Source organism: Tupaia chinensis, unplaced genomic scaffold (genome assembly GCF_000334495.1).
Source record: "Tupaia chinensis unplaced genomic scaffold, TupChi_1.0 Scaffold143796_1, whole genome shotgun sequence".
NCBI lineage: Eukaryota > Metazoa > Chordata > Mammalia > Scandentia > Tupaiidae > Tupaia > Tupaia belangeri.
In genome coordinates, this window is record NW_006203646.1 from 3,189,285 (window position 1) to 3,215,380 (window position 26,096).

Consider the following 26,096-nt stretch of genomic DNA (forward strand, 5'->3'; position numbering starts at 1 on the left):
GATGCTGAGAAAGTTTAAAGTAGGAAATTAAGGACGTCAGTGGTGTGAGATCTGCTCTTACATGAATTATGCATACAGTATATGAAACTAATAAATGATCTACATTTTACAGAATGTGAGATGGATAGCTCTTAACTATTCTTGTTTGAATTAGATGGCAAATCTTAGAGCACAGAGACTTAGAGAAAGTCACTTATCATCTTCAGTTTCTAATTTATTTATTGAAAAAGTGGGGCCAGCATTCCCTAGGATTTGGGATGAATGCTACTCCTGTCAATTTTTTTTTTTGAGAGGTTTTTGCTATAGGGCATGTGCGCTTGCCAGACAGACAGAGAGAGACAGAGAGACAGAAAGTGAGAAATCACCCCCATGGAGGATGGCCATGCCGCAATCCCTTCTCCTCCATTCTCCTCTCGGGATCTTGGGCATGCACGCACATACGCCCGGTGTGAGTTTAAGCCATCGGATCCGGGACTCAAACCATGGTCGACCATGTGGGAGTCCAGTGACATAGCCATTACTCTAACTGCTGGTCCCCTGTCAATATTTTCAGCAATAAAGTTGCTTAATTTTTTTTTCTTTCAAGTTCTGCCTAATCATAGAAAATTCAGAAAATATAGAAGAACATGGAAAGAAGAAAGAAATGATCTTTGCATTATAATTCAGTTAGTTGCCATTGATATTTGCAGTCAATTTAAGTAAGATATTTACTCAGTGGTTTTTTTTTTGTTGTTGTTCAGCCATACTAGGTGCGGTAGAAAATAGAAAGGCATTTTCCCAGGAGTCTGTGGTGTCAGGGAGGGGGCAGATGATCACACAAATAACTAGTAATTGCAGTGAAGACCAAGGGTGATGTGTGTTGTAACAGGGAGAAGGTGGACGTGATCAGTTCTAGCTGTGGGTATTTGGGAAGGTTCCTAGGTGTGGTACATTTATGCTGTACCTGGAAAGGAAGTGGGATCGAGCGAAGCTGGGATCTCGATGTGGGAAAGGCAGTTCAGATCCAGGGTTGCAGCCTACGGTCAAGGCAGGAAGGAGACCTCATGTTTAGGACACAGCTTGTTTAGGGTGTAGCTCGATGTCCCTGAAGCAACGACTGCTGGAAGGCGAAGAGTAAGGGAGCAATGTGCCTGAAAAGGTAGAATCTTGACATGACCAGGGCCCTTGAAAGAGTCACTGATCCAGCCCCTACCAGAATACCTAGGATAGATGAATATATATCAATATATATGCACTAGCCAGAGAGACAGAGAGACAGAGAGAGAGAGGGAGAGGGAGGAAGCACCCCCCCATGGAGAGTGGCCACACCAAAATCCCTTCTCCTTCATTTCTCCATCCTTTTGGGTTTTTTTAGGCACACACACATGTGCCCAGTTTTCTTCTCAAGCTGCCAGTCCAGGATTCAAACATGGGGTCAGCCATGTGGGATCCAGCTGCCTTAACCACCAGGACCCAGAGTCAGCCCAGATCAATATTTTGAAGATATTTAACCTTCCTTGCAAATACATACATATCATCCTAAGAGTCACAAATTTTCCTGAAATTTAAAGGAGGTATTTTCCTTCTCTTTTATTTTTCTTTTGAAGGCAAACTTCAACCAACGTCATTGTGTTATCAGCACAATTGCTATTAAGGGAGAAGCATTAGTACATGTCGGGCTCTCTGGAAAGATTTGTTGGTTGAGTAAGTAAATGAACACATGACAATGGACATCTATAGTCCCTACTTTTTAAAGTCTTGAACGAAGAGTAAGCTGGAAGTCCAAGCAAAGCAATGTGCCTCTGTTACTGTGAACTTGAACTTCTTGATCTCTCTCTGGCATCTGCAACTTCACAAGGAAACTAATATTGAAACTCTCTGAGTCTTTAGAAGGGAAATGTGAACATTTAACACCAGATTCTAAATGAATCTGATTTAAAATATTAAACATGTGTGTATTGAACAAGTGGATATTAGAAGCCTTTCACTTTCATCCTGTGGCTTTCTGTCTGCATGAAAGACATTTGAGGTAGTGACTAGTGGAAGCATAACTTCATGTAGCATAAGCAAGTGTTCTTTGACTCCTCCCTAGAGGCCAAGAGTGCATTGGTTTTGCTTTGGCCATCATTCTCCATGTCTGGTTTGGCTCTGTTACCACACCTACCCACTGGTCTTTCATTATGGTTAAAATGCATTTGAGGGATCACAAATAGTGGTCATGAGCAGAACTAAAATATATTAAAATTTATCGTTGGGACAGTCCGAGGGAAAGTGGCAGACATATTTCTGCTGGCTTCAACTTCTAATTTCCAGTGAATCTAGTGATGATGATAAGAGTACAGCCAGACATAATCAATGAGCTGTAATCTCATAATATAGTATATGTAACATGCAAACGAAACTTGTTTAATGGATGTGGGTTTTGGGGCCAAACTGCCTGTGTTCACATCTCAGCACTGCCAGTAACTACATGGGAGACCTTGGGCAAATTACATAATCTCACAGTAACATTATCCGTACCATGGGAATAAATCATCCTTCACAGGATGATCATGAAGAGTCAATGAATTAATGCGTGTAACACACTTAGAACAGGACCTTTCAAATGTTACAGTCATGCATATGGTATAAGAGTACTAAGTTGAGGTACTGAGACTCCTCCTGATGCATGTCTGATACGTCCGATACTGTATGTCTCTCTGTGGAGTGAGTCGTTGTTAGAACCAAGTTGCCACCTGCACTTGCTTCTTGTCCACCTTGGGGAAGGATTTGCTCAGTGACTTAAAAGGTCCAAAGGCCTACTGCCTTTGTTCCAAACCTTTCCCCGGGTCTGCAGGAATTCCATGGCTCATGATTCCCCTCAGACTGTGTACATTGGATATGGCTTATGAAAAATGTGTCCTCAGTCTGTCCCCAGCCCCGAGAAGAGCAGACAAACACTTAGTTTTGTTATCTGTCTCATTCCTGCAAAAAAAAACTCTTTAGATGACTTCAAATCCTATTTGGATGACTTCACATGTCTACGCAGGACCAGTTTCTACCTTAATACATCTGGACAAGAAACACTTGGCGTTTGGGTAATCTTTATAAAAAAAAATATCCTTGACAATGAGCATCTTCTCTACCACACAGGAACTTAGAATTCTTTGGAGGGGTCATCCTTTTTAATTTAATTTCCAGTCCAACTTGCTATGGGAATAAATTGGGCCAGATAAGCAGAAGTCAGTGATAACGTTCCAACACTTCCCCTCTGACTTCCCTTCTCCATGTCATTTCTGAGGAACAGAGTGTCTCCTTTCCTCAGTGACCACTAGTTCTCTGTCCTCTCCCTTAACGCTTTCACTATCCTGACCCTTTTCTCTACCTTTTAGATTTGACTTCTAGCATGAGAAGGAAATCTACCTGCAGTGAGTCCTTTCCTTTAAAACTATTTTAAAATTCTTTAGTCAGCTGTTATGCTAGCCCAGTACTTTTTTTTGCTTGTTTTTTAATCCTTGTCACTAATTATGTCCTTCCCATCAAGGCCAAACTCTAAGCTCTGAGGTAATGAATGCTTTTCAAGTTGATCATGTTCATCCCTTCAGGCTGAGAACATTTTCCAGAAATGCCCAAGATCTGAGGGACCTGGGCCAAGGAAAAAGGTAAACTTCTTGAAGTCAGTGGCCTATAATAGGGACAGCCATGTGCTGTCCCCCTGGGATCCCCAAGATAGTTCCACAGCTTGGTATCATTCCACCTTCTTCTGCAAGGAGGAAGGAGAGAATTTGCTTCATCTGCATAACCTTCCTTCCTTGGTATTATTCCTCCTTTTCCTGCCCTTCCCACCTCCCGAATAAAACCATGGGGCCTTAAGTCAAGAGGGTCGTCTCTCAGTAGAGTATTTTAGTATCAGAAAAGAAGAGGAGGTCTCTGGCAGTGAGAAAACTTTACCCTCACACAGATTTGGCCTCCTCAGCCAGCCCTTGTGGCATCCCAGAGATTGTGGCAGACGTACGGGTATCATCTTCTCACTTGGATGAACTGTTCTCTGCGACTGCTTTCTGTGTACTGGGCATCAGAAAGTTTCCTTTGACATTGAAAATTGCTTTCCCTGTCTGGCTCTGATTTCAAGAGAGATCTGCTGTTCACGGTGGTGGCCCTGGGACCACCACCTCTCCATGGAGCTCTGTGTCTTTGAACGCTATCCCGAGGTAGCGATGACATTTCTGAGACAGCCCCTGGCAGTTCAGACGATCTAGGTAGGGACAGGTGTTTTCTGATGAAATATGTTCAATTTAGGAGAGTCTTGTACTCCTGGGAGACTCACTTGGTTATGTGTCGCAGTAGGTTGGGTTTTGGAGACAAGCAGTTTGTATGCTTCGTCAAAGCAGAGGGGATGGCACAGTCTATGGAAATGACCCCTGCGAAGAGGCCCTTTTAATAATGAGGTGTTTCCTTGTCTCCCGTTCAGTGTGTATGGGGGAGCAGCTTAGAATTCACACAGAAGGGACCCCACAGTTATTTCCGCACAGCTGTTTCCTACATTGGGCCAGAGTGCATCTCCGTGTCCTGAATTTCTTTGGGAAGATCATCTGCCACATAACCATCTGTGGGCATAAGTCAGAGGAACTTTTGGGGAGCCTTACGGTTGCAAATGGGGGTTTTATGGCCTGGTTTAGGTGTGCCCTGATGCTTTCCTTTTCCAGCCTGGACATTATGAGAACAGCTGCAAACATGCTAACGTGATTTTTCAGAATTTGGGTGGGGGGAGGTAACAATTCAACCTGCTCAGCCCAGATCTATTGCAATGCTTTGCATAATAATTAATGACATACAAGCTGTTGCCTAATGGACAGTTTTACTATGTGTGCCCTTCAGTTGTGACTAGCTGGAGTCCTTCATGATTTAAGCCACTCTTTCCTTTACATCCGTTGGCTTTAAAAAAAAACTTTACATACTTTGGCTTTTGGGTAAAGCTGCTGTAGTCATTATCTTTCCTTAGTGGTTATTTCTCCTCCTCCTCCTCCTTCTTCTTCTCCTTCTCCTTCTTTCTAGGTCATTCAGTGAATTCTATAGCTCTTGTTGGGCACATAGGTCGTTGATTCAGCCTTCCAAGTAGTTGGGTCTACAGGAGCATACCACTATGCCCAGCCCTTTTCAACAGGGTCTCACTTGGTTTTCTACACAGGCTGAAAACTCGCAATCCTTCTGCCTCAGTCTCCCAAGTAGCTGGAACTATAGGCATGTGCCACTGTGCCTGGCTTCTAGGAAACTCAGAAATCAAACCTGGGTCTCCTATATGGCCTCTACCTACTCAGCAGTGTAAAATGGTGCTTGCTATTGTGGCTGGGCCCTTTGCTTCTTTCAAAAATCTTAGCATTTAAAAGAGGAAAAAGGTCAGCCTGTGACTTGGTGCTGGATCCCATATGGCCAACCATAAAGTTCAAGTCCTGGACCTGGCAGCTTGTAAAACGTGCTGGCTATGTATGTAAGATGCACAAAATCCCTAGAGGGAGAGATGGAGAAGGGACAGCAGGATGACCATGCCTTATGAGGGATGCTTTCTTGCTTTCTCTCTCTCTGTCTCTCTGGTGAGTACATGCACCCTCTGGCAAACTTATTTATTTATTTTTTTTTAAGAGAAGAATACTTTCTGGATCTGAAAATGTCAACATCTCTGAGGGCAAGGCAGGGAGCAGTTGCCAGGGATAAATGATGATGCAAAGAATGATCATTTCCTTTATTCCAGCTACTGTTTAAACACATCACATTGTGCTTCCTCATCTAAGTCTCGCCAACTCTCTAAAGTAGGTGCTGTTGTTTTTCCCACTATGGAGATGAGAAAATTGAGGGACAGAGAGGTTAAATAATTTGTCTAAAGTTTCACAAATAATTGAGCAGTAAGGCTAGGATTTTGATGAAAGTTGCACGGTTGTTTTAGGAAAGAGGGAAAGTTGCACGGTTGTTTTGGGAAAGAGGGACTATTATTCCCATAATTTAATGAGGACACTGAGGTTCAGGGAACTGGTGAAACTTACCCAGGTTCATCTTATCTCCAGTCCAAGCTCTTGTCTAGAGTGTTCGCCTGTCTTTGTTGCAGAATGCTTTCATTTCTATCCCTTGGAGATCCTAAATTCTGGTTAGTCAAACAAGTATTTACTGAAAACTCAGTAAGTTCTAGGTCCATTGTTGTGAAGAGAAGTCAGAGCCTGTTGGTTGATCCAATTAATTTGTCGAAGGAGAGAGTCTAGAGTTATCTTTTGGTCTTCTGTATTATGCTGGTCATATGGCCAAAAGTACTCAGGCTAGAATCTGAATATCTACTGGTTGGAAAAATGGTATAAGAATGTTTCATTGAATAAACAATTTTGTTCTACTAATATATGTATTTGGTTTGGTTAGTTCAACGATGGACCAATATTCTACATCAACCTGATCGATAATTATACACAACTTTTATTTTTATTGTAGGGCACCTACACATGCATGTGTGTATATGTGCACATGTGTGTGTGTGAGAGAGAGAGACATACACAGAGAGAAGGCACCCCCTCAACAAGGCATGGTCAGACCATATTCTTTTTTCCTCTATTCCTCCTTCCCATCAGTATTCTGGGCATGCATGCACACATACCTGGCATGTTTCCTAAGTCATGTACCAGGGATTCAAACTTGGTTGGCCATTTGGGATCCACCTTCCTTAACTGGTAGGTTATGGGGTCAGCCTTAAACACAACTTATAATCGGATGTCATTTTTGTTTTTGTGGCTGTCACCTTCCTATTTGAGATTACTAAAAAGTCCAAGAGCTCAAATGTTGAGCTCTTATTGGATTGACTTCAGAGAAGCTAACCATATATTGGAAAACAATCATATGACCAGAGGTCTGAACACATAGATTATAGTTCTAGCTCTCATAACTATTATTAACTATGCTGGCATTGTCACAACTCCTGATCGCTCATTTTTCTCATATGTAAAATTATGATGTTGGACTAACTAATAGTTAAGGTCACCTGTAAAGCTCTATCAGTCATGGAAAACTATACCATGCCTAGTCTTTGGGGCCAATTTATAATAGACTAGGATTTGACTGTAGATAAATCCCTTAATTAGTTGAGTCTTCGTTTTCCCGTTTTTCCAACAAGAAATAATTTGATAATTTCTGGTCTAGCTAATGTGCATGATTTCTATGGAGTCCATGAAATACTGCAGATATAAGTGCTTTGAATAATAACACATTTCATGAACATAAGATGATACTATTCGTATTGAAAGTTAACAGAATGGTGTAGTGTTTCCTGCCATCTCCCTCCCCTCTTAAAAAAAAATAAAAAAGGCTTGAGTTAAGGCTTGAGTTAAAAAGAAGTTTGATCCCAGTGAGCTGTTTCCTGGAGTTTACGGAACTCCTTGGAAAGCTACAGGGTCAATAGGGGCTTTGTCCTGCTGTGGGTCAGTTTCCCACAGTTGGGGTAAGACCGCCACACTCTTCCTCCTGACAACACTTTATCAAACACACTCGCCACACAAAATGCAGCAATTCATTAGACAAAAGCAAGGTTTTGAGTTACAACAACCTCCACTTTGTGAAAAGCCCCCAAGGAATCTGAGATCTTCTCCGTGGGCCAGCAGATGTGCACGTGTGATCCCTCCCCACCCCCATTTTCAAATGGCTTCTACACTTAACCTGATAAATCATCTCCAAATTTGTGTGCTGCATCTAACCCTGTCTCTCAGTGGGGATATTTTTAACTCTTCGTCCTAACTCTTCTCAATTCCTTTAAGTAAGTGTGATCCGAAAGGGTCAGACACTTGGCTTCTACTTAGGGGAAAACTTTGCAAGAATTCCTGCGGCTCCCCCTGGGGTTGGGCTGCTTTCCCCAAAAGAATTGGCCCTTCAGAGCGTCTTAGCCACATAAGGGCTTGTGTGAGGCCCCAGGCACCAGTTGACGGCCGTGTCTTCCCCACGACAGATGGTCAAGCCTTCAATTTCAGCAAGTGATCTGCTGTTGAGGGGGCGGGCAGGGGACTTTGCCAGCATGCCAAGTGACAGGGCAGCTTAGGGTAACAGGGATCCGGTGTGTGCCCAGCATAGCTTTTGTGCTAACGATGGGCTGCTGACAGGCGCCTCCCCCGCTCCCCGCTCATCTTTGAGGCAGAAGATCCTCTGCTCCCTTGATTCTGTTTCTCTCTGGCAAAGCTAGCGTCCTGTTGGCCTGTCTTTCAAAATCCATTTTGGCACCAGATGGACCCCCTCATGGTGGCTAGCAGTTGTCTGACTCGAAGATGCCAGAGGGTGTGCTGACAGCTCCTTCTAACGCAACCTGAATCTGGCTGTCGGGTCTGGGCTCAAATGGCTTAAACACACACAGGCGGCAAATATTACCAACCCTGGGGAACCAGGCAGGGGGCCCACTGGAGGGAGAATGGCAATGACACCTTCCTCCGTGACAGTCATGTTGCCATTGTGGAAATAGTCATGCTACTTTGGGCATGATTATTCTTACTCACTCTTCTTAGACAACTGCTCTCACACCACAATTGCTATCAATGGTACAATTAGTACTAAGATCATTATGTGCCACTTCTATGGCTGCTAAAATGACTAAAGTGTGGTGGCGACAAACGGCCCTGGAGCTGCCCTCTCTGAATTTGAATCTAAATTTGTATTTACTCACCTTCGGACAGGCTGTTCTATTAATACTTCTTTGAGTCTCAATTTCTCATCTCTAAAATGGGAGTAGTCTAGCAGAGATGATTTGGAGAGATTAAATGGGAATTTATCGGAAGTTCTTAGCTCTGCACCGACCATGAGGTCAGCACCCAATGGGAAGTCATTGTTAGTACTGCCACCATCACCACGCTTACCATTCAGACACCACACAGAATCGTAGTTAATTTTCCTAAGTGCCTTAGAAGTTAGGGTCTGCTATTAACATTATATCCAGCTTGTAGATAAGGAGAGTGTGGAACAGAGGAATCCTGCTTCTTATCCAAAGTTGATAAGTAGTACCTAGCAGAGTTAGAATGTAAATCCCATTCTGGGTAGTTTTTTTTTTTTAAATTAATTAATTATTTTATGAGTAAGAGAAAGGGAAAGACAGAGACAGAGAGACAGCACCCCAACATAATTTTAATGTCATGATCCACTCCCAGCTTCAGTCACCTCGGATCATGGGCACATGCTTGCCCAGCATATTCAGGGAGGTCTCTGGATGGGAACCTAGAACCTTCCCACAACATTGAATTTCAACATTGTACCACTGTCTGGCCCTCCCTATTCTGAGTATTTCTTTCCTTCCTTCCTCTCTCCCTCTCTCCCTCCCTCTTTCTTCTTTCTTTCTTTCTTTCTCTTTCTTTCTTTCTTTCTTTCTTTCTTTCTTTCTTTCTTTCTTTCTTTCTTTCTTTCTCTTCTTTTTTTCTTTCTTCCTTTCTCTCTTTCTTCTTTTCTTTCTTTCTCTCTTTTTTTTTCGTTCTTTCTTTTTTCTAAAGAGGTTTTTGCCATAGGGTCTGTGTGCTTGCAGGAGAGACAGACAGACACAGTGAAAGGAAAAATGAGAAATCGTACCCAAGGGGGATGGCCACACCATGATCCCCTCTCCTCCATTCTGCTCCCGGGATCTTGGGCACACATCCACACATGCCCTGCGTGATTTTAAAGCCACCAAGTTTGGGACTCAAACCATGGTTGGCCATGTGAGAGTAACTGCTATGTCATCTGTTGGTCCCGCATTCTGAGTATTTCTAAAGACTGTGGCTGTCCCGCCATACCACAACAACCACCACTGGCAATTAGTGGCAATCAGCCCTCTCCAGGGCCTTCAGGGGACTTTCATCTATACGCTTACCACTAGCTGTACTCAAAAGAAGCATCCAGTTTTGACTTTGCAGGTGTCTTTGGTTGTAGATTTGAACTCCTACAACTTGGGGTACTCTATTGTAAGCTCCACACATTGAATTGTTTCAGAAAACCCCGTGTGATCGTGGGGCTACCCAGTACTTGCCTTCTGAGAGCTCAGAGGACAATGCAAGGAGCCTAGGATTTTGGCCACTTGCTCAAACCCCTTTCCTTTCACAAGTCTGCCCTCCTGAAAGAGGACCTGAATTAGTGACAGTCCAGTTGACCTAATGACCATGTTGCCTTTTGGACTGGAGAAAGGTTGAGTGCCACAGATTCCACCCAGCACAGCTGGGCTTCCGTGGGGTTCCATGACCATTCACCTTGCATGAGAGGTTGATGAACTTGGTCTCTGGAAAGATCCTAGACATGGGGACAAATGATTATCCAGAAGCCTGAGTTCACGAACGGGCAGAAGAAAGCTGCGTGATGTTGAGAGAGCCATTTTAGGGTGATGTTTATGTTTTATAACATTGTTCTTTCAGTTAAAGAAGTTCTTTCTCTTTAAAGAATGATTCCTATACCATACTCGCATCTTGACAGATTCTAGAGCAGGGAGGGGAGAGGTTCTTCTGAGACGTGGCTTCGTTCAGAAATCAGACATGGCTTCCATTTGGGATCTTCTCGTGGGCTGCCCTTGTCCGGGAGGCACCCAGTGTCGTGGTTGATGTGCAGTGTACTCAGTGCTAAATTCAGACTGAACATCATAAGGTGACAGTTCTTCACAAGTTCTGTGTAGTGAGGTGGGAATTTTACTCTGGCATAGACTCAGCATGGGGGAAAAAGTAAAAGAAAAAGAATTCCTATGAGAGTTTAATTGATCAATGTTTTAATGCCTTTTGGTATTTTTGGAGAATATTTGTACCTGAAATCCACAGACACATCTGGACCTAAAAGTAAAAGGGATGGCAGAACTTACATGGCTTTAGAAATTTTTTGTTTTCTGAAACATAGGGAATGGGAAAGTTGAATTTCTGGTGGTCCACATGAATGCTCAATATGGCAACTTTAATGCCAGCTGCTTTGCTTTGCTTTGCTTTGCTTTGCTTTTCCTTTCTTTTTTCTTTTCTTTTCTTTTTCTTTTTCTTTTTCTTTTTCTTTTTCTTTCTTTTTCTTTTTCTTTTTCTTTTTCCTTTCCTTTCCTTTCCTTTCTTTTCTTTTCTTTTCTTTTCTTTTTTTTTTCTTTTCTTCTTTCAAAGGTTTTTACCATAGGGCACATGCACTTGCCAGAGACAGACAGTCGGTAAGAGGGAAAGTGAGAAATCACCTCCCTGGAGAGAAGGAGGGGACAGCCAAGCCACAATCCCTTCTCTTCCATTCTCCTCTTAGGATTTTGGGCATGTATGCACATGCACCTGGCATGATTTTCAAGCCATTGGGTTTGGGACTCAAACCACAGTAGCTCAGTGGGCCATGTGGGAGTTCAGTGCCTTAACCAGTAAGCTACCTGTGGCCCCCTACCCCTCTCACTCCAGCTGCTTTCCTGTGATGAACTTTGGCAACTCTGATGGCTATATAAGAAATAACTCAGAATGCTATAGGGTGACCATATAATTTATCAACCATACCAGGACATTTTTTGAGAGTTAAAGTCGATACTATTAATATTTATGCCAACACTGCTGCTATAAACTGAGATTTTTCTAGACAAATTGAAACTTTTAGTCACCTTAATTAGTAAAACCCAATGTCTCAATTCTTGAACCAATTCAGAAACCATGGTGAGGTAGGAAGATCCTTATTCAGTCACAAATAGCTTTTTCCTATACCAGGCAGTGTCAGAAAAAGGGGATCTTTAAGAAGTCTGAGAAGTGTAGACAGTATGTGAATCTTACCTACAAGGATACTCTTAGGTTGTTGGGGAAGTCATGGCATGTTTTTCTATGCAAAAATGCATCATGACTTTCCCGACAACCCAATAACGAAAACATATTATTTGGAGGTGTTAAGATAAAGTGTTTACAATATCCTTTTATTCATCTATGAGGTCCTTTGGTAATTTATCATCTGTGAGTTTGCAAGGCTAAAATTACTTGTTGTTGGGGACCATCAGTAATTCTCAGACAATTATATCCAATTGAAACCTATCTTAAATTATGGTAAAGACTTTCCCTCTGAGCAAAATACTTCCTTGGGGGTTAATTCTTTTGTGAGATCTGCTGCCAGTACCAAAAGTGTTCCTTTCCTAAAGAAGGTCTAGCTTGGATCCAAGACAAAGGCATGAAACAGTGGCTCTAACACATTTTGATTATTGCAGAAAATGCATAACCAGAATCAACTCACTCCCTTTTCCCCTCCCCTATGAGGACTGAAATACTAATCAGGATCATTTCTTTTTTTGTTTTTTACAGGTTCTTCTTGAAATTTTTTCTCAAATGTAACCAAAATTGCCTAAAGAATGCAGGAAACCCACGTGACATGCGGAGATTCCAGGTGGGTCTGTCTTGTCTTTCTTGAATCTCAATAATGACATGAATATCAGAAGAGGGTAAAACATCTTCGGAAGAAGAAGATGTAGAATAGAGTTGTTTCCCCAGAGGTGACAGCAGGTGCTGCCATGGTCCCCTAGGAATCTGCAATCTCAGGGTTGTTGTTTTCATTAGAAAAGAACCGAGACAGCACCACCTGTGTTCACTGGTGAAGGCTGTGATGTCCTTTGAGTCTGGTTTTGGCTTCCTGAATGGACTCACCTGTCTAAATCCCCGTGGATTAAATAAAGCTTATAGAAATGAGTTATTTTTTTTTTCTCCTAATAGTTTACAAGTAGAAAACCAATAAATAATGGTAAAGAAGAAAACTGGCAAGACTGTTCTGTTTTATAATGATGGCCCTTCTTCCTTCTTTGCCTCTCTCCTCCAGTTTCAAAAATTGCTAGGTGGGGAACCAGCAGTTAGCATAATGGCTATGTCGCTGGACTCCCACATAGTCGACCGCGGTTCGTGTCCCGGACCCGGTGGCTTAAAACTCACGCTGGGCGCGTGTGCGTGCGTGCCCAAGATCCCGAGAGGAGAATGGAGGAGAAGGGATTGCGGCGTGACCATCCCCCCTGGGGGGGTGATTTCTCGCTTTCTGTCTCTATGTCTCTCTCTGTCTGTCTGGCGAGCGCACGCGCCCTACAATGAAAATCTCTCAAAAAAAAAAATTGCTAGGTGTAATTGTTTATTGAAAATGGTTCCCCTTAAGAAGCAGAGTGTCCCTAGAGTGATATGGGGGCCACTCAGTTCTGTTTCATGAATGTCTCCGTAAGCACATGTAAATATTCTCGAGCCTCAGTCAGATCTGCCACCGTTTAAAGCATGGGTGGTATGTTAACCCCACAGAATCATACATGGATTCAACAACAAAGGTAGTAATTTCAAAGACACAAGATGGTACTTGGGTTTTAGGGAAGTAGACTGAGTTCTAGACAGCGTGTGTCTCTAACTGAAAAGCGCTAAGAATCCCCTGGGGATCTTGTTAAACTGTTGATTGAGGTCAGAATGGGAATGAAATTGTACAATTGTAACAAGCTCTCGGGTGATGCCATGCACCACCCTGAATAGCAAAGTTACTGACAGTTGTGTTGCTCTCTATGTAACTTCAGGGCTAACTTATTTGCATGGTCCCATCAGAGTCATGACCCACATATGAATGTCCATATGGTGTGTCAGGGAAATAGTATGGCCGTAGGTATATTTAGTAAGCCTTAAGTGTGCTATGTCGCTGGACTCCCACATAGTCGACCGCGGTTCGTGTCCCGGACCCGGTGGCTTAAAACTCACGCTGGGCGCGTGTGCGTGCGTGCCCAAGATCCCGAGAGGAGAATGGAGGAGAAGGGATTGCGGCGTGACCATCCCCCCTGGGGGGGTGATTTCTCGCTTTCTGTCTCTATGTCTCTCTCTGTCTGTCTGGCGAGCGCACGCGCCCTACAATGAAAATCTCTCAAAAAAAAAAATTGCTAGGTGTAATTGTTTATTGAAAATGGTTCCCCTTAAGAAGCAGAGTGTCCCTAGAGTGATATGGGGGCCACTCAGTTCTGTTTCATGAATGTCTCCGTAAGCACATGTAAATATTCTCGAGCCTCAGTCAGATCTGCCACCGTTTAAAGCATGGGTGGTATGTTAACCCCACAGAATCATACATGGATTCAACAACAAAGGTAGTAATTTCAAAGACACAAGATGGTACTTGGGTTTTAGGGAAGTAGACTGAGTTCTAGACAGCGTGTGTCTCTAACTGAAAAGCGCTAAGAATCCCCTGGGGATCTTGTTAAACTGTTGATTGAGGTCAGAATGGGAATGAAATTGTACAATTGTAACAAGCTCTCGGGTGATGCCATGCACCACCCTGAATAGCAAAGTTACTGACAGTTGTGTTGCTCTCTATGTAACTTCAGGGCTAACTTATTTGCATGGTCCCATCAGAGTCATGACCCACATATGAATGTCCATATGGTGTGTCAGGGAAATAGTATGGCCGTAGGTATATTTAGTAAGCCTTAAGTGTAGGTTCAAAGGTATGATCTTTGAGAGCTGCACATTCTTTGATGGGAGAAAGGGAAAGGATGCTTTGAACATTGAGTGTGAATGTTAATATCTCTTGGTCTCCAAAGTGATTTTTTTTTAGTTTCATTACAAAACAAACTCAATGAACAAAAGGCATTTTCTCCTGAGAGTCTGAGGTAGGTCTATAAAGTCATCTTAGCTTTGCCATCTTTTGTCTTGATAGACATGAATGGGGAGAATCCATAGATTCCTAGTTTATTGATGGCCCCCTGGTCAGCTTCTGGCCCAAGTTGGTAACTTTTGGTGTCCTCATTCCCACACAGGACTTTTTGTGTTGAGTCAGAGTCAGCTTTGCAATTAAGCTGACGAATCACACATGTGATGCTGCTAAGTGTGTTGCTAAGTGTCTCACAACATGAAGTTACGTTCTGGTATAAACTGTTTCATGGCTTGCTTTGCCCTTGAGATGAGCCATGTATCTCTTTTGACCAAGCTTGGGACAGGAACAAAGCATAGCCAGGAGTGAAACCATTTTTGTCTAATAAGCATGTCTAATGCCTTGTGAATACCAGGATCAACTTTGCCATACCTCTCAGAGCAGCCAAGTTTGGGGTGGATCTTGGCGACATTTGTGTAGAACTTCTGGAGCTGTGCTTTCCTTTATGTAACTTGCTAGTAAAATAAATATCTGAAAGTCTTCAATTATAGAAGGATAGTTCCTATTCAAAATTCAGTCTGTTATTTTTCAGAGTGTCTAGAAAGCTTTATGTTTACACACAAAATAATCATTCTCTGTTTAGTAGGAGGACTACTAGTCTGAGGAGACACAAGTTAGCTTTCTGGAAAGTCTTATAATCTTTTGGGGCCTTGGTTTCCTCAACTGTAAAATGGGTCATTATGCTCATTTCATTATATATGAGAGAAAAACAAAATCCTACATGTATAAATAATTTGAAAATGATGAAATATAAATGTAAAATTTTGGATAAAATCCTTGGAATAAACTGAACATGCATCATTCATTCAGTCTAGAATTTGTTTCAATGTTGGAACGATTAGCATTTTAAAATGGGTAATCTCTTGTTAAGGAGTAGAAAGGGCTTCCTGTGCACTCTAGGGTGTTTAGCAATGCCTACCCACCAAATACCAGCAGAGACCCCTCCTTTGAAACAGCCGTGACAACCAAAAATGTCTACAGACATTGCCAAATGCCCTCTGGCAGGAATGAGGTGGGAGCAGGGGAGCAAAATTGCCCCTGATTAAGAACCACTAGTTCAGGCATATATCTAATGGCTTCTGACAGACTCTTCCTGGTGATAGTGCTACTGTCACAAAGAGTGAACCCTTCAATTAGGCATGAGAGGTGCCTGACATAAGGTCCACACTGTCCTCCAAATAAATATGATTTATCTGAATGCTGACAATACTCATTCTTGTGATTTTTAGTTGGGTGCTAAAATCTAATTTTCTCAACAAGAGCAGCTGCTTTGGCCACCACAGAGTCAGTTTCTGAGTTGAAGGAGAGTTGCATCTCTCTCAGTCAACAATGACAAATGCTTTTTTCGATCTCAGATTTAACCCAGTTCCCTTCACCTACTCATTACCTCTTCGGAGAGGATGATAGAGGAATCTATGGCAGAATTAACACTGACTTATTTTTATTTTGTATCTCTGTACATTTATACGTTTCATGAATTATTATTTTTACATGATTAACATTTGGCCTTATGCATGTAGGCACATGGATATTTATGCCATCTGAGAATTGGATGAATTGCCTTAAGAGAGTTCAAGCAAAATCGCAGCATCCTTTATTCAACCTTTCACATTTTTTTATCATCTCTTTCCTTTCATGACTATTTACTTCTGTATTTCTTGTCATCATTTTATACAAGTGGCCATTCCATTCTTCTTAAATCCTTCTTTTTCCCTCTTGGATTTCATGACAACATTCACTTATGCTCAACTTTCTCCAAGGGATGCTCTGTGTCTGCCTTCCTGTAAATGTTGGTGTTCCCCAATTTCATTCTGAGATTCAGATCTTTTCTCACTTTATTGGTTCCCTTGAGTATCTTCTCTGCGCCCGACATCTTAACCACTATTTGTGTGTTGAGCACTCTGTGGTCAGGGTAGCTGAAGCCTGATACCCAGCTATCCAGAGTCCCCTTGGATATTTCCAGGAACTTCAACTGAATAGACCCCAAATTGAACTCATTGTCATTCCATTATTTATGTTTGTCTCTTTTGCCTCTACCCCAAGCCAGATTTTCTTCTCGTGTTCTCTGTCTTGGTTCATCCTTAATTGCATTAAGTGCTAGGAGATGACTTTTTTTCATATCTGTGTCTACATCCAGTGTGTTCCATGTAACTGTATATAAACACATGTGTCCATGTGTCTACTGTATATACGTTTATGGACACCGGATGGTAAAGGTAACATTTACTGAGTTCTCAATATGTAAGAGACATTGTACGAAGTATCTTGCATGTGTTATTATGCTTTTCTTCATAATACTTTGCAAAGAAAATTTAAATACGAGTGAGTCCCATTTTTTCAAATGAGGAAACAGGTTTATGGTAGTTAAGCAATTTGTGCTAAGTTACTCATCTACTAAGAGGTGAAGCAGTAATTTTATCTATATTGTCTGACTTAGTTGTTTTAGAATGATAAAGAAATTATCCAGATTCTGTAGGCATATACTTAGTGAGGCAATAAGGAGATCTTTCAACATCTGAGAGTCGCAGTCCCAGAATCTGAAGAAAGCCTGAGAGGGTTTTTTTAAAAGAGATGTTTCCCCTAATGGAGCCTAAAGATGCCATCTGTGTGAAGAACACTGAAACACCACCAGAGTTCATCAGTTGAGTGTGGGGTTGTATGGAAGGGAGAGAACTTGGACATTATTCAGTATTAGAGCTACAGTGTTGATCCATTTTTATTTGTAATTATTTAAAAGAAAGACATCTTTTTTCAGAAGGAAGTCTGAGGCCTCACTTAACCTATGAAGCTTTGGGCCAGTTCTCTAGGGTAAGAAATGCCCTCACCTAGATGTGGCTTGCATCAAGGGACTCCTAGGCATCTGAGAGTGTTCTATCAGGAAATCCACTAAGTTCCCAAGTCTTAGGCATGGAATAGTTATCCGTACAACTATTGTGACTGGCAGAGATATGCCATAATGATGTTGATAGTAGGTGTTTTATGAACGAGATGTAGAATTTCCATAATTTTTCCCCTAGAGCACTAATTGGGAAGCTGATTTCAAATATTTGTATGGGACTGGCCTCATATCCTAGTGGTTAAGCCAGAGCCCACATGGATTCATGATTTAAATCTCAGCCCCAGCATCTTGAGAAATATACATGGATGTGTGTGTCCCCCCGTATCTCAAAGGGTTGGAGAAATGGAGATGTGGTTGCAGCATGACCATGCCCCATTGGGGCATGTTTCTTCCTCTTCCTCTTGCTTTCTAGCATGCACTTTTAGGCAATTAAAAATATTAATAGTATGTCTCTGTTGCCCCTGGGGTGAGTGAAGTAGTATCTTTTGGTCATGGAAAAAGTGATCTACTCTTTACATATCACTGTAGCTTTTGCCAGTTATACTCCACAGGAAACCTGAGTCCTAGAGACATCTGGTTGGGAACACCTCCCTTGCCTATTAAGTGGGTTCTCTCTCCTGTCATTGCCATTGCTTGTCTCGCAGCCCATTGTGTGTGCTTCCGGGCCAGCCTGAGCTTGCATCCATAAGCCAGAATGTATCTCCTCTGAACAGCAATCAGGGGCCTGTGTAGATGACTGAGAAGGACATGAGAAAGGGTGTTGATCTCTTGACATGTAAAGACATTCTGTCAAGCAAACTCAGCCTCACAGTGGCTGGACTTCTGGTGTGTAAACAGAGACTGCTTAATTACACAGGTCATGTCAATTAGTGTGACCTTAGTGTTTTCAAGAAATTAATCACTTTCTGCAGTGCTTGGCTGTGTTCATACTTTAAGCCAGTATGGAATAAACCTTGTAGAAAATCTGTTGAAAAAAAATTTAATTTATAATAGATGTGTTATTTTGAAATCCCTAGGCTGCAGTTAGAGTAACAAACTTGCTTAAATACAAGAGGATACAGGGTTCATTCAGTTCTGGTGGGTGTGGGGGAAGGATAGAGGGATGAGAAGGGGGGAAAATTGGGGATGAAAACAGCTCTTGACACAGGGAGAGATTTACTGTGACTAAATGAGCTCCTTTCTTCATCTTGACACTAAAAAGATGCTAATGTCAAAGGACTGTGTTAAAACCATGTCATAGGTCTAGTTTTTAACTGACGGGATACAGACAATTCAAAGGTAAGATTTAAATCCTTTTGAATAGCTTTCCTTGTTGGGACTGGCAGAATGAGGGTGGCAAGGAAAGGAACAAGAATTGTCTCTAAGCTGTCATGGAGGTAGATACCACAATGCTTAGAGACTAGCAAATACAGTATATATTTCCAAATTCATCTTAATTCTTCAACAAGGTTTTTCCATAGGCTATACATCTATAGTTATATATAAAAAAATTAGGTCTATGACTATATATGAATATAAATGTAAGAAATATTTATTCATGTGTACATGCATACACTCACACAGTAGTAGTTATTGAAGTGCTAGGTAGTGAGTCTATCATGATGAACAAGAAAGATAGGGCCTTTGCTCTATTTAAACTTAAATTCCAGCTGCAGTCTGTTTGGTAGGATAATACTGGCTGTTATAACAAACAGACCAAAGCATATATAATGGCTCAAGTTGCAAGAGAAGGTTGCATTTCTTGCTTACATAATGGTACGAGGCAGGTGTTTCTGGTTAATGACTGGATCTTGTCCTTGAAGTGATTTGGGGACACAGACTCCTTGTTTTATGCCTCCTCAGCCCCTAGAATCTCGTGGTCTTCAACCAGTCAGCTGATGGGTGAAAGGCGTATGAAGCAGCACGTGGACTTCTTAAAAACTTTGACTTAGAAATGATCCTTGACAAATCTGCTCTCATTCCATTGGCTAGATGACCCTATGTAGCCACAGGGAAGCCTGAAAATGTCTAGTTGTGCAGCCCAGGAGAAAGAGACGATGGATACCTAGGGAGTAATAGCCATCAGCTGCCACAATCGAGATATATGTAAATTAATACTTATAACTAATTAGAAATTATAATTATTGCTCCAAAAAAAGCAAAGAGTATATCATGAAAAAGAAAAACAGTGTAGGATGGGAGATGGAAACCTATCTTAAAGTAGGTAACCATGGAAGGCTTCTGAGGAGGTGGCATTTAAACTCAGAGCTAAAGGATAAGAATAAATTATATTGGGCCAGACCTGAGGTGTAGCAGTTAAGTTCTATGCGTAGGGATCTGGGCTCCACATGGCTGACCACAGTTTGAACTTGGTCCCAGCAATTTGCAAAACACTCCAGGTGTGTGTGCATGTATGGCCAAAATCCTGATAGGAGGAAAGAATGGAAGAAAAGGGATTGTGGCATGACTGGATCCCATGAGGGGTACTTTCCTCCTCTTCTTCTTTCCCTCTCTCTTTCTTTGGCAAGTACCCTCTTGCAGTCAAAAAAAGAAAAAGGAAAATAAAAAGAATAAATCATTCTGAAGAAAGCCTGAAAAAATTTTTGAGCAGGAAAAATAACAATCACAAAACTCATGTTTCTCTTATGTCTGTCTCCAGAGATGAACAATCTTTCACTTAAGTCATTTAGATAGGAGACTGGAGAAATTATGAGGTTATTAATCTCAAATTTGCATCAGAAATTTATCTCTCTTTTAAAAATGATAATATGGGCTATGATATTGAATGGCAATTCCCTGCTTCCTTTTTTTAGTGAATTCTAGAAATTTTGGAGAATCCTTTACTTAAAAATTTTGGAGAATTTTTTACTTAAAAAGCTGTGATGTTTCTGAATCAATGGGTTACAGAGGATGACAAGAAGATTCCTGAAATACATGTATGACTTCTGCCATTTTAGCCTGCCTTTAAAGACACTTCCATAAAGAAGGAAATGCTCTCATCCTTTTTATTTCTCCTCCACTGTCCTCTGTCCTCTGTCTTAAATGTCCTTATATTGTTTTGACGAACAGCGTACATCACAATTAAATTCTTTACCCACAGAATGCTAGCGGCCTGAGCTATGATCATTCTCTTCATACAGAATAATTTCAAGATGTGTCTTGCTGATTAATTATACTGAAAGCAGCTCTAATGATAGTTTTAGAATACAGGATTTATTCACATAACATGGTAAATACAAATGGTGGATTTTCAACCTGATATATTAAACCATTATGGCTTATTGGACAAATATGTATTTTGGCATGAGTTTTATGCTGAGCCTAGGCAGAAAGTATGCATCACTGAGAAGGAATCCTTATGAACGGGATTTGACAAGGGGTAGCTTTGCACGTAGAGAAAGTATATTCTTACATTAAGTAGAGTTGCTTTTGAAGAAAATGTAAAATACATTGAAGAATAGATGTTGGTTTGATTGGTGAGAATGTCTATATTCAATGAGACTTACTCACCAAAGCTATTTGTATACTCTTCCACTTTTTAAGCTGTCACCTCTAGTGCTCTTTTTATATGTTGTATATTCTAGTGTGTTATGCATATATTCTTTTTCTACCCTTCTTTCTTTTGTTCACTTTGCTCTAATCAAGTACATTGAGCTTTTTTTCCTCCTCCTTCATTTCTCTTTCCCAAATACGCCAGATTCATTCCTGCCTCAGGGATTTTGCCCTTGCTATTCCATTTCCCTGGGATACTCTTCTGCCACATCATTGAATGGTTGGATACTTCTTACTTACATGTCAGCCAAAATGTCACTTTCTCAGGGAAGCCTCCCTTATCACCCAATCAAAAATAGCTTCCACCTAGGCATCATCACCCCCATTTTATTTTTTTCTTAGAACTTATCACAATATGAAACTTGTTTTGTTTGCCTACTTATTGAGAGCCTGTCCCATTTTCTGTCTCCAAAAAGAACCAAACTCCTGGTGTGTAAATGCTGCTTCTGTCTTGTTCATCTTTGCTTCTCCAGTGCGGAGGATAATGCCTGGCTCATGGGAGGCTCACATAGGTTCATAACTCATTCCTATGATTAAGTGACTTATTTAACATTCCAAATGATTGGGTCATCAGAAGAGTCATGATGCAGTTTTACATAGAAAAACATAAAAAAGATACATCATGACTTTTCCAATGACCCAATAGTAAATGACGGAGTTGGGAACTAAACTCAGAATTACATGATCTGACCCTGGAATGTGATTGTTGACTCATATGCCATTTGCTTGCTTTTGATTTCCATGTCCATGTGCCATAGCACCATTTTAAAGAGCATGCATGACAGTTCTGTATGTTTGATTCACTCTCATCTAAAATAGTTAATAAGGATCCATAAATAGAGGTTATCAGTTAAACGTCAATGATACAATCAAGAGTTATCAAAAAACATCTTGATCTGAAGGGAAAAGAACAAGGTTTAAGCCATTCATGGGTCTGTTTAGCATGTGTCACAGATTGGAGACAGAAGCTAAGTCTAGCTTTCGAAGGTCTAAGTTAGTTTAGTATAAATATCCAAGGATTTAGAAGTGTCTGTTCTTGGGGTCATCAGGTGGCGTGGTGGTAAAGGCATTGGACTACCACACGGCTAACCATGGTTCGAATCCTGGACCTGGCAGTTTGCTTTCTCACTTATCCTTTGTCTCTCTCTCTCTCTCTGGTCAAATTAAATAATAATAATAATAGTAATAACAATAATGCAATTAAATAAATAAATAAATAATTTTAAATTAAAAGAAAAAGTGCCTGTTCTTGTCTTTATGCTAAGAGGAAAGATGGTTCTGCCTTGAGCCTTACAGTGTGGATTTAATTCCGCTAACCACTCCTTTAATTTGGTGATTCCATTCTGTTGCATTCTGTAGGTTCATGCATCCTCTATAATTTTTAGTGAATTATTTGGGATCTTTCACCCAGATAGAAACTAGTAATCAGGCATGTTTCTGAGATTATCTCATTCTATACCAGTCAAGGGTCTTTTAAAGGACAAAGTTAATGAAGACCTAACTTCTGCAGACCATTTTTATGTAAATAATGCTTACGCTGTAGACATCATAGATTTGTACTGGAAAATACCAGGAAATGCAAAGAGAGGACTTGAGCAAGGGCTGTGTATGGAGAGGCCAGAGGTCATCCTGGTGAGAACTGAATTAGGATCTGATGGGACCCCTTTGAACTTGTCTCCGCTCTTAATTTGTCCCATAACCTTGAGAATATTTTGCGAGCCTCTTAAGCCTGAGTTTTCCAAGCTAAAAAAGAAGGTATTGGACAAACTTGCAGTGTCATGTTACTGAGGATTCCTTTTGTCATTTTTTTCCTATAGGCCTTATGTGATGACATATTTTTTCAATCTAATTGCATTTATTGAGTAAGAATCACAGTCTCTGCTTTAAAATTATTCAAAGCCACGTAAAGCTGCCACTTCAGAGCTTCTCGTGTGTATGAGATAACAGAGTTACCATATGGAGTTGATATGATCCCAGACACAGGAAAGTTACTATTTTAATATTCAGCTTTATTGTCAATGCATTTATGATTTCCTCTCTACAATGTTGTCCACATTACTACATTAAAAAAAAAAGTAGTAAAGTTTTTTGTTTTTTTTTCCCTAAAGTTCTATTTATTTAGAGAAAGAGGGAGAGGCAGTCCCAAGAGCATCTTGAAGGCTGTGGTTCATCCCTGGCCTTCAGCCAGCACCAGGTCATGGGTATCCAGGTGCCTGTTGTGCTCAGAGAGATCTCCAGATGCGAACCCAGAACCTTCCCACATGGGTCAGACCTATAGACTGTCACTTTCACCACAGCACCGCCATCAGACTCCCACTTGAAAACTCACAGGCTGAAGCCACTAGATGGTTTGATTTCTTAGATGTCATATGTCTCTAGCATTCAATGAGTTTGAAAAGATGTAGCTTGGTTGACAAGTAAGGTGTAGAATGTGGGTTGTGTGACACTGAGGATAGAAATTTGGTCAAAGCCTTTGAAAAATACATTCAGACTTTGTAGAGCAGTTTTAGAGTTACAGATAAATGAATAGAAAGTGCAAGGAGTTCTCACATACCTCAATCTTCCCTTCCCCATTTCTGCTATCACTAACATCTTGGATTTGTGGAATACAGATATTACCATCAGTGTGCCAATATTGATGCATTATTGTTAATTAAAGTCCGTAGTGTACACTGGAGTTCACTCTGTGCTGTATAGTCTATAGGCTTGGACAAATGCATGATTGTTATGTTACCATCATTACAGCATATGCAGAATGGTGTCATTGTCTCTTAAAATGTCCAGTATCCACCTTATTGATCCCTTTCTCTTCCCAGATTCTTGACAACCATTGATATTTTTACTGTCTTTATAGTTTTATCTTTTCTTAAATGTCATCTAGTTGGAATCATACACTATGGAGTCTCTTAAGACTGGTCTTTCTCATTTGTCAATATGCACCTGAGATTCCTGCCATGTCTTCTTATAGCTCATTTCTTTTTATGCCTAAATAATATTCTGTTGCATGGATTACCAGTTTGTTTAATTAATTTGCCCACTGGAGGACATATTGGCTGCCGATGGCTTTTATTTAGTTGACTTTTTTCACTGATATAATTGTAGATTCATATGCAGTTCCAAAAAGTAATACGGAGAGATCCCATGCACCTTTTACAAAGCCTCCTTCAATCATGATAATTTGCAAAAGTATAGTACAATATTGCAACTAGACTATAGCGACTGATATAGTCCATCCATTTAATTTCTATTTCTCTAGAGTTTTTCTTTATTCATTTGTGTGGAAATACTTTAAAAATTTTATCCCAGATGTGGAAGGTTTGTATATCTACCATGTAGTCAATATATTGGGGATTTCCATCACCACAAAGATTTGTCCACTTACCGTTTTCAAAATGGCCCCACTGACTTTCTACCGGTGTGTCTACATTCTTACGAATTCCTCTCTGTGTGTCCAAATTCCTCTTCTTGTAAGAACACCATGCAATTGCATTAGGGACCACTATAATGATCTCATTTTAATGCAATCAAGGCTCTATCTCAAAGTACAGTCACATTCTGGTGTTCTGGGGATTAGGGCTTCAACATATGAACTTCTGGGAGGGCACATTTCCTGCCACAGTATGCAATACTGAACTTCTTGGTGTTGTCTTTTCTCACTCGGCAAAATCTTCTGGAGATTAATCCAGGTGTAGCAATACTTCATTCCTTTTTATTGCTGATTATTACTCCAGGGAATGTTGCCCAGTGCCTTTCCTTTTCATGTACTTCACACTTAATGCTTTCAAATCTTCATTATTAGGGACCCCAGATGAATGCAAAATTAAAATGAGCTCAAATCAGAGTTAAGGAAACCACGGGACAGACCAACTTTAGCACTAGGTTCTTTTTTCTGAGTTACTTTATGTCAGCAATTGAAAACCAAGACATTATTATTTTAGAGTCATTCAAAATTAACTTGCTGAAGTGGTCATTTTTTTTTTTTTTTTGGAGGGAGTAACGTACTGCCAAAATATTCTAAATTTAAGCATCAAAAATATTGTTATGGTTTAATCTTTCCTCTGATTCCATATTTTTTGGAGAAAGGCTTAAGGATACAAATGTTAACTTTTCGAGTTGTTTTTGTCATAACCCCTTCTTCCACATGAGCTGCTCCTTACGTTAATGTGATCTTCCACTCATGATTGATTTTAGCTGCTTCTGTCTTTTTGAAAATCTGCTCTTAAGGCAGAGGCTATGCTTCATGAATTTTAGATAATATAGTTAGGACATACAAGGTCTCCTGCCTGATGTGAAGGGAAGAGGGACAGACTGAGAAACACTGGCAAGGAGTTACTCACCAGTAAGACCACTCTGGAAAACCTTCACTGTGAAATGTTGATGAGTTGTCTAATTTACAGACTTGTTTTAGAGCAGGAGGGTTTCATTTCATTTTAAGTCTAGAATATAACAGGCAGAGATGTAGATAGGTTTGAAAAAGCAGAATTCCATAAACCAGTGAGAATCTCAAACCACGAGAAGCCTGAATTGATGATAATGTGTTGTGAGCACAAAGTATTTGAAAAGTTTAAGGTTTGAGTGCATGGAGGACACAAAAGAAATACTTTCCATATTCTTTTTCACAATTCACTTGCCTCAGCCTCCTGAGTAGCTATGGCTGAGGGCATGTACCACTGTGCCTGCCTATCTTGGGTTGGTGGCCGGTCAAACCCAGGCCTTCCATGTAGCCTCATCCTGCTGACTTGCAGTGTCTAGCAGTGCATGCTTCTGCAGCTGGGCCACTTGATTTTCTTTTTAGTTTGCAGTAGGATGTGTGAGCTCACTGGAGAGAGACTGAGAGAGACACATGCACACAGAGGGACAAAGTGAAGAATCTACCACCCAAAGGGGATGGCCATAACACAATCCTTTCTCCTTCATTCTCTTCTCAGAATGTTGGGCATGAACACACGCACATGCTAAGTGTAATTTTCAAGTCATTGGGTCCAGGATTCGAACCACACAGTTGGCCATGTGGGAGCCGGCCATCTTTACTTTCATGTTGCTTGTTTGCCCTGAAGCTGGGCCACTTTAAGTATCTTTTCATTTAAAATAACATTTTCTCCTGCATTCTCTTTAGGGAAATCAGGGTGCTTAAGGTTAGTAGCCTGGTTCATTCTCCTGAGCTTTTTGT

General features: G+C 40.9%; 1 protein-coding gene across 5 annotated transcripts in view; it reads left to right on the plus strand.

Annotated features, from left to right (window-relative positions):
* The window catches only part of EBF1 (EBF transcription factor 1), a 464,386-nt gene that overhangs the window by 286,084 nt on the left and 152,206 nt on the right, over nucleotides 1-26,096 (plus strand). For all 5 annotated transcript variants that reach the window (XM_027766945.1, XM_027766942.1, XM_027766943.1 and 2 more), the window contains one exon: nucleotides 12,207-12,288. In XM_027766945.1, the coding sequence (XP_027622746.1) occupies nucleotides 12,207-12,288 (82 nt within the window). The remainder of the gene's footprint in view (nucleotides 1-12,206; nucleotides 12,289-26,096) is intronic.